Source organism: Scomber scombrus, chromosome 7 (genome assembly GCF_963691925.1).
Source record: "Scomber scombrus chromosome 7, fScoSco1.1, whole genome shotgun sequence".
Taxonomy (NCBI): domain Eukaryota; kingdom Metazoa; phylum Chordata; class Actinopteri; order Scombriformes; family Scombridae; genus Scomber; species Scomber scombrus.
In genome coordinates, this window is record NC_084976.1 from 13,811,016 (window position 1) to 13,827,330 (window position 16,315).

At 39.8% G+C, this 16,315-nt stretch overlaps 2 protein-coding genes across 3 annotated transcripts; both read left to right on the plus strand.

The window, feature by feature from the left end:
- Positions 1–1,140: 1,140 nt before the first annotated feature.
- Positions 1,141–4,826, plus strand: pigv (phosphatidylinositol glycan anchor biosynthesis, class V). Its single transcript, XM_062422640.1, has 3 exons — positions 1,141–1,750; positions 2,033–3,199; positions 3,306–4,826. The coding sequence occupies exons 1-3, from the start codon at positions 1,682–1,684 to the stop codon at positions 3,591–3,593; spliced, it is 1,524 nt and encodes a 507-aa protein (XP_062278624.1). The 5' UTR covers positions 1,141–1,681; the 3' UTR covers positions 3,594–4,826.
- Positions 4,827–5,782: 956 nt separating this feature from the next.
- Positions 5,783–14,268, plus strand: zdhhc18a (zinc finger DHHC-type palmitoyltransferase 18a). 2 transcript variants are annotated; one of them, XM_062422774.1, is made up of 10 exons: positions 5,783–6,387; positions 6,565–6,725; positions 7,040–7,189; positions 7,848–7,985; positions 8,104–8,155; positions 8,924–9,026; positions 9,119–9,231; positions 10,323–10,428; positions 11,677–11,747; positions 12,506–12,636. In XM_062422774.1, the coding sequence occupies exons 1-9, from the start codon at positions 6,152–6,154 to the stop codon at positions 11,716–11,718; spliced, it is 1,101 nt and encodes a 366-aa protein (XP_062278758.1). In that variant the 5' UTR covers positions 5,783–6,151; the 3' UTR covers positions 11,719–11,747; positions 12,506–12,636. The 2 variants fall into 2 exon arrangements, with proteins under 2 accessions (XP_062278758.1, XP_062278759.1); XM_062422775.1 differs by lacking the exon at positions 11,677–11,747 and having other exon boundaries at positions 12,506–14,268.
- Positions 14,269–16,315: the final 2,047 nt, after the last annotated feature.

Sequence of the window (16,315 nt, forward strand, 5' to 3'; positions counted from 1 at the left end):
ATATTTAGTCTAAAATGGTATTTATTTATATTTCACCTGTATTGTGCCTCTGGCGATTAGAAAGTTGCATTAGCACATATTGCAATGTTGTTTTTTATTTAAATTTCGATTAATTGTTCAGCCCTACTTAAACTAAAACAGCCTGAAGAAGAAGGCTTTTTCTCTTTGCATATAGTTCAAATATTTCATCTCACACCCTCATTAGGGGTCATACAAATAACGTTATATGCAGTTTCACTAATACACATGTAATGTGTATCAGACATGATGAAACATAAAACACGGATCAACACGAACAAAGATCACTTTTTAAATCCGCATTGAGATTCACATTACCTACAAAGGCATGTGTATTACGGCAAAATATTCATCTTAATTTCAAGCTTATTTAATGTAAAATAATGAAACTTTAAAGACAGGAAACGTAAGTTAAGTATAACACATATACCTCTTCAAACCATGATGTGGAGCACGAAGATTCTCACGTGATCAAGAACCGCGTGGTCATAGCACAAGTAAAGGTAATGTGGTATTCACGTGGTGTCGGGATAATGGGAAAAAATAATTGCCGATTGGGAAATTGACTTACACACACTCCCAAGTAGAAAAAAACAACTCGGAAAGTCAGCGAAAATATTGGTGGATGAAAGTAAATGTTTTCTTGAAAGTAAGAAACTTTTTACTTACGTGTTGGCTCATATGTAATTTGCAATATGATACTAGGTTGTAAATTAGTTGCTGTCCATGCAGAATTACCTAGTTTGTTAAAATAGTTATTGACACTAACAAGTCAGGTAAAGTTAGTGTTTTTTGTTGTAACAATAAGTCTGGGGAGGGGGGAGGGGGTGCCAATCATCTTGTTTGCAGTTTTGTCTGTGTCATTACGACTAAAAACCTCATGAACACGATTTCCCAACACGAGAAATGAAACCATCCGGGGAGCACGTGAATGCAGCTTGGGGTCGCCAAAAGCTAAACTGGAAAATGCTGTTAACTTTGCCACAATCTATAGTCTTTTATTAAACACTAAACTCATGTGGTGTACAGTTGAATCGAGAAAAGGGGTACTCTTCATCGCGTGAACCTTTATTTTTTAAAGACCTTTGTGGTTACGCCGGAAGTGAAAGAGTCATTCGAAATGGTAACATTAGTAACCCAAGACCCACAAATGAAAGGTCTCGCGAGAGTGATCATTTTAACCTAAAACAACGATCTTTCACTAACCTAACCTGTGGTATTTTTGTGCCTAAACCTAACCAGACTTTAACCACAGCGTTGTCACATCATAAAATATAATTATATTTTACAACTTGCACAATGAAGACACAATGCGTATAAATCTCACGAGAGTTTGGCGAATCTAGGGTAACCATCTAGACACGACCACTCGAAAGGAGCTCCGAGCAGCAGCCTGCAGCAGGATGGGGATGTGAGGACAAAGATTGCACCTGAGCGAAATCAAACGCTGCTCGAAGACAAGTGGCTATCAGATAACATCACTGTTTACCCCTTCTTAAATTTCCCAAACCAATGTCAACGAGGAAATCGACAGCCTTCTATTCAACGAGTAGTTTTTTCCGAGCTAGCTATGTATTATAGAAAATATGACGAGTCCAGTGTTGACTCTCGTCGTAGCTATGATGCTCAGGCCTCTTATAACAAGATTTTGTTTGTCTAATCAATGACTATGGATGTCAGAGCAGTACTGGAGTTTGCTACAGTTACCAGAGGCCTCTCACTGTTTTTACAGGTAAGACTTTACAGGTAGGCTGTTGTAAATGTGTCAAATATACTATTTAGCTTTGCCAACGCATAGCTAGGTTAATAACCCTTTTTATACCTGAACGTTTGAGTCACCTTGACAGTAAAATAGAGTGTAATTGTAAGATATCTACTTAAAAGTGCTCTAGGGAATACGTACAGGAGTTACTGCATGTGTTTAGTAGCTACACACCTGTATACTGGTTGTTTCTTAGCAAAACTCTCTTATGTAAAGGCAATATATTTAATCCAATAATATTATTTTCTTCAGGCTGTTTTGAATGCTGCCATCCCTGACCATGATGCCGATGCATTCAAGCCTCCACGGACAGAGGAGCCTCTATACCTGGACTCTGCAGTGGAGTGGTTGTTGGGTGGCCTCTCTCATTGGGACGCTGAGCATTTTCTCTTCATTGCTGAGAGAGGATACCTCTATGAGCACAACTTTGCTTTCTTCCCCCTTTTCCCCGTTGTCCTCCGAGGCATGGCGGAGACACTACTGTGGCCCCTAAGCAGCTGGCTGAGTGTGCGGGGGCGCCTGCTGGTGGCCGTTGCTCTGGGTAACACTGCCCTCTTCCTGCTGAGTGTGGTCGCCTTGCACGCGCTCAGTAGAAGCGTTCTGCAGGACAGGCGTCTCGCACTGCTCTCTAGCCTGCTCTACTGTGTCACACCTGCAAATGTTTTCATGACTGCTGGATACTCGGAGAGCCTGTTTGCCGCTCTCACTTTCGGTGGCCTGTTCCTCCTGGAGAAGGGGTTCACCTTCCGAGCTTGCCTGGCCCTCAGTATAGCCACTGCAGCACGATCTAATGGACTTGTTAACATAGGATTTCTGCTGTATCTTCCATCACTCCATGCCATTTCCCAGATTCGTGTGTATCGCACAACAACAAAAGGCCACAACAAAGTCTTCCACTACATCTGGGCTATCATTCGTCTCCTGCTCACCTCTCTCCTGGGAACTGCAATTATTGCACTTCCCTTCTGTGCTTTCCAGTACTATGGGTATAGGACGTTTTGTACACCATCAGTCTCCTTAGAGCGGATTCACCCTGAGCTTCTATCGCTGGGTGAACGGAAGGGCTACCGGGTCCCAGATGAAAATGGTCCGCCACCCCTTTGGTGCATGAGACCCCTCCCCCTGCTTTATTCTCACATCCAAGATGTGTACTGGGATGTGGGCTTCCTCCGTTACTTTGAACTGAGGCAGATACCAAACTTTATTCTTGCTCTACCGATGGCTACTCTCGGCGTAATGGCAGCTTATGCGTATTTCCAAGCAAATCCAGAACTGTGTCTGAGACTTGGACTTTGGGAGACAGGTGTACATAAAGGACATGACAAACCCATACCAGGATTCTTCAACCCCAGAGTCTTTGTATATATTGTACATTCAACAGTGCTCCTGGTCTTTGGGACCTTGTGCATGCATGTGCAGGTAAGGAAAACATATTATAATTTTCTTGTAGGAATCTGTTTTATAATATATGTGATGTGAACAACTGTAAATCTCCACTCATGCTCATTTTAATCTGCGTTTCCAGGTTCTTACCAGATTCATGGCTTCCTCGTCTCCTGTGCCCTTTTGGATAAGTGCTCATCTAATCCTCCTCAACGAGCCTCTTCTTCATCGAAGGAAAACATCAACGCCCAACATACAGCTGCAGACACATTTCAGAAATGGATGCAAGCACACACCTCAAAACCCCATCATCGCACTGCTGCCACACTTTACAACCTGCTCTCCCACTACACAGAGCATCCTGGGATACTTCCTCTCTTACTGGGTGCTGGGCCTTGCACTGCATTGTAACTTCTTGCCATGGACTTGAATTGAGACATTACTCTGAGCTTTAAATGCATATTTTCTATGTAGAGCTGGGCTGTATACTTTATTCCAAATCAACATACATGTGTTTTTACAGTACAGCATCAACAGTTTTTTTTGTCAATACAAAGACTAGTAAATCTTTTGTTGCAATAGCTTAAAAGGAATCTGTCAAGAAAATAATAGTGTGTATATATAGATACCACCATTTGTCAGTCACTTTTATTTTAAAAATAGAAGAAGAAAAATCTTACTTTTATGCGGGGAAAACAAATCTAAAGCCAAGTAAAGTATGAAAAGATTGTGCCTCATTCTTTTCATATTGTCCAGTCCTATATAGAACAGTACATTTTTGTGCAGATTTATTCATGCAATAGTCAAGAAATTTTATTTGCACATCTTAGTTAAATGTCTTTGTAATTGTTTGAGAACAAACTTGTGTACAATACTACTGAAACTTGACTGTTTACTGTATGGTTGTAAATCTTGGGAAGAACGGTGGATGTACTGGGAAAAAATATATTTTTATTTCTTGCAGAGTTCCTGCTGGAGAATTGAAATTTTAATGATTCCGTTTAATTCTGCACTGCATGTTTGGAATAATAATTCCAGGTTTTATGTCAGGACTTTTGGGTGTGAATGAAAAAATAAAGTTGTCATTTCCTCAATTTACTGAGGCATGTTAATTTACTAAATATTGGTTTTGTTGTAAGGATACTTTTGCATTGGCATGACGGCCCTAAATTGATTGATTCACACACACTGCACGTACATGTGGAAGCATTTGTCATATGAAAATCATCTCTGATCATACATAGACTACTCACAACAGTTGATATCAGTGTCTTTGATTTTAGAAGAGCCTGGGATTGAAAAGCTAATTAAACAATTGAAAAGTATTTTAATAAACATTCATTGGCTTGCCTATGAATTTTAAATATGTTAAATCATGAACACCTACAAAATTCATACTGTTGTTTCATTCACAAAACTGATCTGCTATTGCAGAGTTTTCATAAGTCTCCAGTTTACCCTGTCATGAAGCTTGCAGTCATTGGTTTAAAACCACTAGAGGCTGCTGTACTCCTGGAAACACTCAATTTACCACAACACCAGGAACTTCTCAATCAAATGTTATTAATGTTATCCTTTTTCTTTTTACTTGTTTTTTATCCAGTATATTCAGAATAACAAATATGTTATTTTAAATGGATATTGTCAATATAATTAATTTTTAATGGGCCAAATAATTACAAATCTGATAAATCAACAAATTTGACAAATCAAAGCTGGCGAGATTGTGAAACCCCTCCAACTGTTAAACGAAACTACACATTTTTGAACGTTTCAAAACAATACACATTAAAATATGTACATTAAAACAATTTTTCCTTGCAGTAATATTTTCTCCAGTTCATACTAGCCATTAAGAGATCCCGCACACAAAGAGGGAATTTGGTACGTCTCGATGTCAAAATATTCTATATTTGGCACCATGTATTTACAGGGTGTTGTTATTGATATATTTCTTTTACAGATGATGATGGTGATGTCTATGTATAATCTATAGTTGAAATATTACCCTTTTTTTAAACAATAAAATAGTAATAAAACTTGAACCCCATTAACAGCATATCTTGTACTGTACTCTGTCTGCCTGTTGGACTATAAGTCTGTAGAGGAAAACTTAAAAAAAAAAAAATAAATTGTTATAAACAAAAGCAACAGATAAACTGTGCCATAAATTGGTTAATCTCATTTTGCTTGTTAAAAATATATTATTATATTTTATACATTGGGCTTCAATAGATGAATGTGGTGAAAACAACATTTAAAGCTGTTGATGCCAACTCAGACAGGTCAGCATTATACTGGCTCTGCGTGCTTCGTCATCATCCACGCTGTGACGTGCGTTGGCTGAAACAAAAGGAAACGTGAATGATGGTAACCCTAGATATGCGAAACTCTCGCGAGCCGCTTCAAAATATACTTGTCTCACTGTTTTGTGATGTGACACCATAAGGCTATGATATGATTACGTTACGTATCAAAATGAATGGGTTAGTGTTAGGGAAAGGTCATGGTTTTGTTTACAATGATCATTTGAAAAATTGAAACGTGGTTTGAGTTAAAGTTACTGTTTCGCTATAAATCTCGCGATACTTCACACAAATCTGAGGTTACCAGTTAGACACGACCCTGGAAGAAGCTTGAGCCGAAGCTCGTCTGTTTGTGTTTTATTTTTTGACAAAAACGGCGAGTTACGAGAACCAAATGAATATAAATATTTGGGGTTGGGATTAATTTAACTACAAAAGATGGTAGTTAACATTGAGTCAACTCGGAAACCGATTCAACTCGTAAAACTCAACTACGGAGAAGAATGTCTTTACTGGTTCGGTAGCTAGCTAGCGTTAGCATTAAGGATGGGAAGCATCAAAATATCAGCCTATCTACAATGACTGAATCGTGACATTGTTGTCTCTCGAAAAAAAATACGGCGAGAAAAGAGAGTTTCGTATGTGCCTTTAGCTACCTCCGAGACGTGTCGAGGCTGTTTACATGATGAAGAATTGCGAGTACCAGCAGATCGACCCGCGGGCGCTGGCTGTGTCGCCCTCGTCGGCACAAAACCACACCGAGAAGAAAGCGCGGCGGCCGCGGAGGAAATGGGAAGCGTTCCCTGGGAAGAACAGATTTTTCTGCAATGGACGGATCATCCTGGCCAGACAGAGCGGTGTCCTCCCTCTGACACTGGGCCTTATTGTTGTCACTTGTGGCCTTTTCTTTGCATTTGAGTAAGCAACCATAAATGTCCCCTTTCTGTGTGTCTGCGAGCCCTGATTGCAACTTCAAGGTCTCTGCTGATGATGTGCATGTGGAGGCGGTCACTGCATAATCCTGTATTATGTGTATTTTTTCCTTGAGCGTACCTCTAAAGATTGGGTTGTTTTACAAAGATTTTTCTTTTTCAGTTGCCCATTCCTGGTAGACCATCTGACCGTCTTCATACCGGTGATTGGTGGGGTACTTTTTGTGTTTGTGGTCATCTCCTTGTTGAGAACCAGCTTTACAGACCCAGGCATCCTACCCAGGGCCACCCCAGATGAAGCTGCAGACATAGAGAAGCAGATAGGTAAGGGACACCTAGGAACTGCATACTCATTGTGGGACAGATGGGGTAAAAGATCTTTGCCATATGGGGGAACTCTTGAAAGATGTTTGTTGTTGAACTGTAGACCAAGCTCTAAGCAGCTTATGCTTTATCATCACTGAAGAGCGCAAAAGCCAAACCTTTTCTTTTCTTTCTTTTAAAAAAAAAATCTGAATTTACTTATTTTTCCTTCCTCAATCACGCTTCATTTGTTTGCTTTCTGTGTGAAATATTTGAGGAAATGTCCCTCTAGTCTCTTGCTAAGTTTCTCCCTCTGTACGTACTCTATTTTGAAGATACCTCAGGATCATCCACATATCGGCCTCCTCCACGGACCAAGGAGATCCTCATCAACCAGCAGGTGGTAAAGCTTAAATACTGCTTCACTTGTAAAATGTTCCGACCTCCTCGGACCTCCCACTGCAGCCTGTGTGACAACTGTGTTGGTAAGGACATGATGGGAAGTTACCATTAATTGCAACTGCACTTATTAAACTTAATACCATTGCCAAGAGGAACATACTCTACTGCTTCCTATATCAAACCACTTCTGTTTCTTGAATCATACTGAAACTATGAAACAATACTCTCACCATATATAGACTGTGACTTTAAATTAGTTGACTGCCTGACCACCTTTTACCAAAACTGATGTTAAATTCACATGAAATATATGACTTTGGCACCTGTTTTTGAATGAGCATCTGCATGTTAAAAAAATTGAAAATCAGTTTTATGTCTCTGCTTGATCTGTGTAGTTTGTGGTTGGAAAAAGAAAAATGCTCATTTGCTTTTATATTAATTTGAGGGTGAGAGTGATTGTATTTGTTAGGTAATAGGAAGATAGTGCTCTTAACTACATTTTAGTCTCACTTCTGGAGTGAGTAAATGGTATCTACATTAAATACAGATCCTTGAAAAGATGCTAGTATTGACACTGATTCCAATCTTACTGACTGGCTCTAGTCTTTTTTTCTTCAGCTTCATTTATATAAATGATTTAATATACAGCATTTAGATATTAACCCTTACTAGTAGTATACCTTATGACCATTATAAACATGTCTCTTATCTCTAGTATTTTTACTGTTTTTTCACCCTCAGAGCGATTTGATCACCACTGCCCATGGGTGGGGAACTGTGTTGGCAAGCGCAATTACCGCTTTTTCTACAGCTTCATCATCTCTCTGTCTTTTTTGACCTCTTTCATATTTGGCTGTGTCATCACACACATTACTCTGCGTAAGTATCCTCACTCAGCAAGAAGACAAATGTGCTCAGTTATAAGCTGTCACAATTGTCACGTTAGTAAAAAAAAGAAAAGTTACGACTGCTTTGTTTCTGCTCTTTTGTTCTCCAGGTTCTCAAGCAGGTAAAAGCCTTGTCCAAGCCATCCAGGAGAGCCCTGCCAGATATCCTTTTTACATACCGAATATTCACATAATTAAACTATTTAAGATATTGATTGGGTCTTTTGATGGGGCTGCTGTCTCATGCCAAGAAATAGTTACACTGTTGACAAGGCATTTCCTGCTGCTCCCCAGCGTAAGCCTGTGCTTAATAGGATCAGTGCTTTTAGGCAGATGGCTTTTCAGTAGTAGGTTTGCTGTCTCATGTCATTGTGTTCAAGTCTGTGTGTGTTTTTCTGAATGCAGACAGACTTTGTTGTTTGCTCTTTATTGGTTAGCAGCCATTATGATGTTTTCACAAACCATCTTCATGTAATTTGAAACAAATGTTTCTCTGTGATACATTTCCAGGAAAGTTTCAAGTTCAAACAAATTAAAACTGGCTGGACTGTAACGCACAAATTTAATCTAAATAGTTTCGATATTCCTCGGAAAATATTCTGATGTGATGTGAAGAGCCTGTGTATGATTTGTAGGTAAAAACATTGATGCAAAAACAAGATGCAGCGTTATTATAGCAACCATTATGTGAAGCTGTGTTGACACAGAAATATTATATTATATGATATAAATGACATGATCATAGTTATTTCTTGACATATCAATCATATTTTTATATTTGGTCTGCCTCTGTAATATCAGGAAACTACACACACGCACACATATATTCACCCTTGTCATAGATGTTGGTCATGTAGCTCTAATTGCCATCACTCTTCTGTAATCAGTGATAATAGAGATGTTATCCTTCCTTGACTCTTCCTCGTGTACTGTGGTGGAGTTGGTGATTTGTTTCTTTTCCATCTGGTCTATTCTGGGCCTCTCAGGCTTCCATACTTACTTAGTAGCCTCCAACCTCACAACAAATGAAGACGTAAGTACTCACAGCCCTATATGAACACAGTTCAATCATAATTATTAAATTAAGCTTCACCTACTGACTATATTTGTCAATGTTAACTGCAGATTAAGGGCTCGTGGTCAAGTAAAAGGGGTTCAGATGACTCTGGGAACCCATACAGTTATAACAGCATTATAACCAACTGTTGTGTGACGTTATGTGGCCCCATGCCCCCAAGGTAAGTGAAGCCATCAAGAAAACACATCACATAAGCTCACACCTTGCAAACATGTTCCTCTTCTCAGCATAAGTAAGAGTCTGTCTGTCAGAGACACATTTTCAACACATTTATATTTGACAATGTGTCGTCATTTCCATGTGAGGCTGAAAATTCTGAGCGTTGTGTTTGATATGAGTTACATCATCAATTATTCCTGAAACATTCAGCCTAATAAAACATTTCAGTATTTGAAAAACACCCTGGTTATATTCAGGGTTATTAAATAATTAATTCACAATCAGAATATCAATAAATAGCCTGCAGATGCAAATAATGAATAAATAACAAACGCATTCTGCCAGCATGAATGGTTCATATGTCTCTGTGCAGGACACAGTGGACTACACAGAAGGAATGCAGATTTTTATTCATGTGCAGGTGTTTGTCAAACAGATATAATATAACAGGCTGCAGAGAGAAACATTGCTGATCTGTCAGTGATAACTGTGCACCTTTTTATTTGTATCAGCATGTGTGGAGACACAAACTCCACCAAAGCTGACAGTGTCAGAAACAGACGTTACTTCATGTGACGCCTCAGAGGAAAGGACATTTCATTTTCTCTTAAATCTCCTTGTCTCCTCTCTCCTTTCATTGTGTCTCTCCATGCATCCATGGTGGGCGTGACTAAGACGCAAGGAAAAGACGCAAGTGAGGGAAAGTTGAATGCAATTTAAGAGAATTGAGAAGCACCCATAGCAAGGCTGCTAGTGCTAGTTGCACCATCATCGGGGGTATATCAGATGTGTGGTTCACCTCCTTATGGTTAAAGTTATTAGTTCTGATTGGATCTCTTCCCAAGTCATCCTGCCTCTTCCTAACTTGTCTCTACCTTCGGATTGGATCTCGTCTCTGACTCGTTGACAAAAGCGTTGACATTTCGTCATAGTTTCTGTCGTCGTGCATTAGTTTTTATTTAGTTATCGTCTCATTTTCGGTTGAAAAAAAAGGCTGTTGATGAAAACTATGATGAAAATTATTCATCAACAAAATCAACACTGGTTATAGTATGTGTTACAGTGCTTTGTAATCTCTGTTCTTTCCTCCAGTCTGATCGACAGAAGAGGATTCCTGCCTCCTAATGAGGCGGTCCCTGCTGCGTCTGTTTCGGAGATAGAGCTGCCTCCCTTCGTGGCCAAGAATGACGCACACATGGTAGGATGAACCGGCTTGTGGTCCCTCCCAAGTCCTGACTGTCCCATAGCTCATGTGTTATTGTTAGCCTGCCCACTCCCCGTGTGCCTTCTCCACTCTGTGTCCACTGTTTCATCTTCAGACGTCCAGCTTCAGTCCATCAAGCAGAGTTGCAGACATGCAGAACTTTGAATCTGTGCCCAGTGTTATGAAAGTTGCACGTTTTTTTACATAATGATCATGAAATCAGAACAAAGTGAATTGTTAATAATGAATGGCCTATTAAGTAGTCTGGAACAATATTACTAGGGCTCAGCTTACAATAGCTTTAAACGGACACAAATGATAATGCCTCGTTCATGTAGAAATGATTAAGCTAGCCAATTAGAGCTGGCATTCAACAAAAACCTCTGCTGAAGAGGTAATTTATTATTTATGCTGAAATAATACTGCTGTGTCATCTGTTCTCTGAGCTTTAGAGCAAACTGTCTTGGAAGTCACTCATAACACTGTCTGGCATCACCGAGCAGTTAAAAATGTCAGAAAGTAGACACAGAGGTTTAACATCTAGATATTTAACCATTTGTTGAGGTCATTGCTGAGTTGATGAGTTAACCTGTTGGACCGCTGCAGATATATTCTGGCCATTTGTGAGACAGTAAACACGTTGATTTTTGCACCTTTTGACATATGATATCTTGCTTTATGTTTGCTTACTTAGGAATTCAAATGTTGCTGTATCTACCTCCTTGTTACTGTACTGCTGAGGTTGCTTGTATGTTGTGGTGAAGGTTTATGCACACCAATGACTCAATACTTGCTTTTTAGTAAAACATGAAAATGTTTTGCATATGATCTATTTACCAGCACTTTATCACAGATAATTTGTCACATGCCTTAAATATATTTGTCACTCAATATTGTCAATGTATCAAACACTTTAGGTATATAATTAGTTATACTGCTTTTTTTTTTTTTTTTTAAATCTGTGAAAGATCATCACTTTCACTTATTTTATTTTATCCAAAAAGCGTAATAAGTGTTCTTTTATGTGTTAAATAAACATTATTTTTGTATTTTGAGATTTTTGGTCTCTGTTTTAAGTTTACTTTGCTTCTGCATTTCTTCAAGTCTTCATGTGCCTGACTGCAGACATTAAGATGGTTGGCAGAGTTGTATCTCCTGAGGTTTTTTGTTGTTTGTTTTAATGATGTATGTGTGTAAGATTTAATGCTCAGTGTTGTACTGTATCCATTCCACCCCTGCTAGGAGGAGAACTGTCAGGATTTTGCTTTATCCTGCACAGCCTGAAAGGCACTGCTGCATGTAAACGGTTGATGGTAAGAGTAGGGTCGAACGTAAAAACCGATCACAACATCTCTCTACATACACCGCTCACTGTGTTTTCTTTGATCGTGTAGTTTGTGTTTAGGTTTGGAATTGCTGTCATTTCTTTTTCAAGCCTTTTTTTTTTTTTTTTGCATAATAACTCAAAGGGCAGTTGGGACAGATTTTGTGATTGGTTTGTAGTGATTGTGTTGGATGGGTGCACTGCCTTACTTGGGATTGTGCATGCTTCATTGCCACTCATTTGCCCTCTCATTAACATCTCACTCAGTGCTGGATGGAGCTCGTGTTTGAAGGCTGATGATTTTTCTTTCTCTTGTCCTCTCTGTAGTTAGATGAAATGGTGTTCTCATTCGTATGGGGCTTTATTGTGCATGCATGGTGACACAAGCGATCTGCATAAACTGTATCTCCCTTTTCCACTCAGAGCCAGAAGAAATACAGGAACAAGCAACTTCACCACACACATCTTTACCCTTTTTCCATATGGTCACCTTCTGTTTCCATTGTTTGCATCTAACCCACTTCCTTCATGCTTCTCCATCTGAGTCTGTTGACAACGCCGTCACCAGTGCGATCATTGCGATCATGAGCTCCAGACTAACCCCTTTAATCGCACTGCTCAATTTTCTGTACATGTTTGTCCTGTTTTTACTCTTTTGTCATTGCAGCTCTGCCTTTCACAACACAAACTGGTAATGTAGCACTTTTTCTCTGTTCCTGACGTGTCTGTTTCTCCCTCTTCACGCAGTGCACTCAGAGCACCAAGGACGTGCTGGAGAGGGTGGTCCACTCCTCTGACTTTCATGGCCTGTGCCCTCCCAGCACCCCAAAAACTACTCCCTTAGGCCCGGAGATTTTCAGCATCGCAGCACCCTCCACAGAGCCTTCGCCCTCAGCTGGCTGCACACGACAGCACGCCCACCAGTCCGCAGCTACCACTTGCCCTCTGTTCACCAAAAGCAGCAAGAGGGACTCGCTGCACTCCATCAACCCGGCCTTCCGTTTGGCTTCTCCCTCACCATCGCTTAGCCGCGTCACACTGATCCTGGGCGATGCACCTGATATTGGCTTTATCCCACTGCCCTGAGGGCACTCAAGCTTTTAGATAATGGTGGTCATGCTGTGTTGTCATTTAAGTATCTCAAGATGTCATTCTGATGAGTTGATGAAGCATTACTCAGAAGGTTTTAAATGTTCTGTGACTTACATAACCAATGTACTTCAGGATGGAGGTAAAACTTAGTAACACTAGTAAGCACAATAGAGATATTTTTTGAACAGCTTTTTATTAAAACACCCAGAACATGCCTCCTCATCTTCCATAGAACCTCAAGCCATAAATCACAGCTGCAGTGTTTAATTTCCTGCTAATATCTTATGCAAACAGGTCTTTAAATCTGGGAAGTATATCTGTGGATGCAAGAAGTGCAAAAACAAAAGTTTACTGAAGTGGCACGCTCTGGAAAATGAGCCATTTCAGGATCGATAACTGGAGAAGTTAGCCTTATGTCATGTCATTTAAATCTACTTCATCCCAGTGTCATCGGGTGGATCCAGTTTGACAGTCTTAAGATGAACAATCAGAGTTTGAAGGGGGACAAAGTGCAGTCTTCATTTTATTTTGAATCTCTGTAAATCAAAGCTTTTGCTCTAATTTGTCATCAGTTCTGCATGTCTTTTGCTTTTTTTTAATGTACGAGGTGTTTTTCTTTAGGAGACTGCAATGGAAAGATGACACAAAAAAAGATCGAACTGAAATGTGTAGCATATCAACTTTTTTTTTTTTTTTAAATGTCCACTTAGTTGCTTTATCTCATTTGTTGGATGTCAAACCCAGGTATTTGATTTAAATCAAAATTGTATCTGCTGCTGCCTGCTGGGGCTTGTATTGCAGTATTTATAGTATACACATTGTTTTCTATTAATGTGACCTACTGGGATGCTCTCAGTACGAGTGGGCATCTGCTTTTCTTTGCCTAAACAGCACGTTGCTCATCATAAGTGTATTTGCGATCACAGCGCAGGCTTTATGTATTGGCTGTTCCAAGCAGAGACATGTTTTAGGAACATTGATGAGGCCTCTTTACATTTCATAGCTGTGACCTTTTCCTGCTCTTACAGCTTGGACCCTGGCCCCCCCTCTATTTGAGACGGTGGAGTACAATTTCTTATGAGTGTGAATGGCAAGAGTTAGTTTTTGCCAGTAGGGGGCAGGATGTGAGTAAGGATTGCAGTCTAGTCAAGCAACAGCTTAGAAACTGTTAGAAAAAAGGCCTTTTGATTTATTTATTTTTTATAACTGGATGTTGAAGCTGTACATAGGTTGTGGGTCTGTGAAGAATGACTTTGCCATAGTCAGTAGGATCGTCCATTTATCAGTCTGCATCAAGAACCTGTAGGTTGTGTAGACCATTACAAGCAGTGCTTGTATGAACAAACTTGTTTGTATTTTGTAGGATGTAACAGTGGAGCTGTGACATTTGGTCAATAAAAATGATCAGTTTTGTTCACTTTTGTTGTTTTTGTTTTTGGCTCTTTTTTTGTCTCTCTGGGGTTTTTTCCACAATAGCACATGGACTAAATCAATGACAGTCATCCACTTTGACTGCTCCCTCATGGAAACAATGAAGAGATGCATGTTGAGCACATGTGTTCAGACAGGCAAACATCCAGTAATGAATAGGGCCTGTGTGAGGTGTGATCATTGGTGTGGACCAGAGCTGAGCCAAACCTGCACTGAAAGATCCATTATACACGTGTGTTGATTTTTCTGTGTTACAATGAGTTTATCTGGCAATAAAACTTAGTCAGTAAAATCAAGAAAACATAATTGTACCAGAGGAAGGATTTAGATAAAAACACTTTGCTGCATCTCCTCTCTGTCTGCCCTGAGATACATTCCCACCAAATAAGATTAAGTCTTTTTGGACTGTGGTTGAGAGAGTTTTTCCCCTCAGGAATAGCAGAATATCATCTTCCAGATTGTTGTAAATTGTTTTCTTGGCATCGCCACTGACTTGATGTTTACTCTGTGCCCAGGGTTGTACTTTTTAGGAGGCAGTTTTGCCTGTAATTATTGAAATTGAAAACTGGAGTAAAATAGCTTGAAGGCCGATGATCACAATGGCTGGACTAAGCAGCTGAGGTCGGAGTTTGACTACTGCCAGTGTGTATATGCTGAAAAGTGATGATTATGTTGTCTGATATCCTATAAATGTGTGTCAAGTAGCTTTAAATTGTTGTACATGTAAGATTTTGGGGGCAATTTCTGTATTGATTTCACTTTAAAATAATAGTGATTTATACATTTTAATATGATTTAAATGCAGAAGGAGACGCACTGAGAAAAAACGGAGCGGACATAAACTGGTGATAAAGCTCTGGCAGGATTCAGACAGGATGTCATGGTTGCATAGCACAGACTGTTGCACAACAGAACAGCATATTTCTCTTGAAATATGATAACCTTAATGTATTACAAATTGAATATATTTATTACCTCATTGGACTTCAAAAGACTCCTTGCTGGGACAGGTCAGTGCAACCTGTATATCTTAACATGAAACAGATGGTCAGACTTTGGCTCGTGGTCTTGCAGGAGGAAAAAGCCAAAGCTTCACTGCCTCAGCAGCTGTGTTGCATTTTGACCACAGCCCTGAAGACTAGAAAATGGTGCACAAAAGGAAAAAAAAAATAAAGATGAGTTTGAAAACAATGTCAGTTAACATAGTTCATCTTTGTGTAGAGGAGTTTATTTGTCAGCAGTGTTTAAATGTGCAGGTGATTATTCATTGCTGGAGTGTATTATGCTCTTTAACCTCAACTGATGTTGCGTAGAGACAGAGCAGGCCACCCATTCAGCAGTGTGAGTGTCCCACTTTACTGCTCATTTTCAGAAAAAGCGGATGTGTTTAAATTAAACCATGATCACTTTTTTATATCAAGGATGGGGTTAAATCAGACAGGCACAGTATCTTTTTTCACACGAGTGGATGAATAATTGTTCCACTATTTTCAGTGGACATTATACTTAACTTCAGTCTCTAATGTGAGACTTTTACTTGGCTCCTTCTTTTTTTTGGAACACATGAGCAGCGTACAGTAACCGAACATCAGGGAAAGCCAGCTATTTCACTTAAAACTAATAAATTCCAGCGCTTCAAAGAAATAGTCCACTACCAATTTTACCTCCGGCTGTCATCCACTCTGATTCATCTTTGCGCTTGTTCCTCTTCATCTGAGCCACGGTTGGCCTGCTGTCATGTGTGCAGCTGTGTGTCACACTCTCACAAGTCTTTTACTCATCGCTCACTGGACTGACCAGAGCAGAAGTGAGGTACCTCTGTGACAAAAAAAACAGGTGACTCACAGTCAGGGCAGTTGTCAGTATCACTGCTGCTGTGCTAATAGCACGTCTCTGTGCTGGGCAGTGAGGCTGGATATAATTAACCCTATACTGAGCAAAACGAACCAGCTGCCAGCTTGCCACAGTTGCCAGCAGGCATGGTTAGTGCAAGTGCAAGTGAAACATGAAACAACTGAATCCTGTGGGTAACTT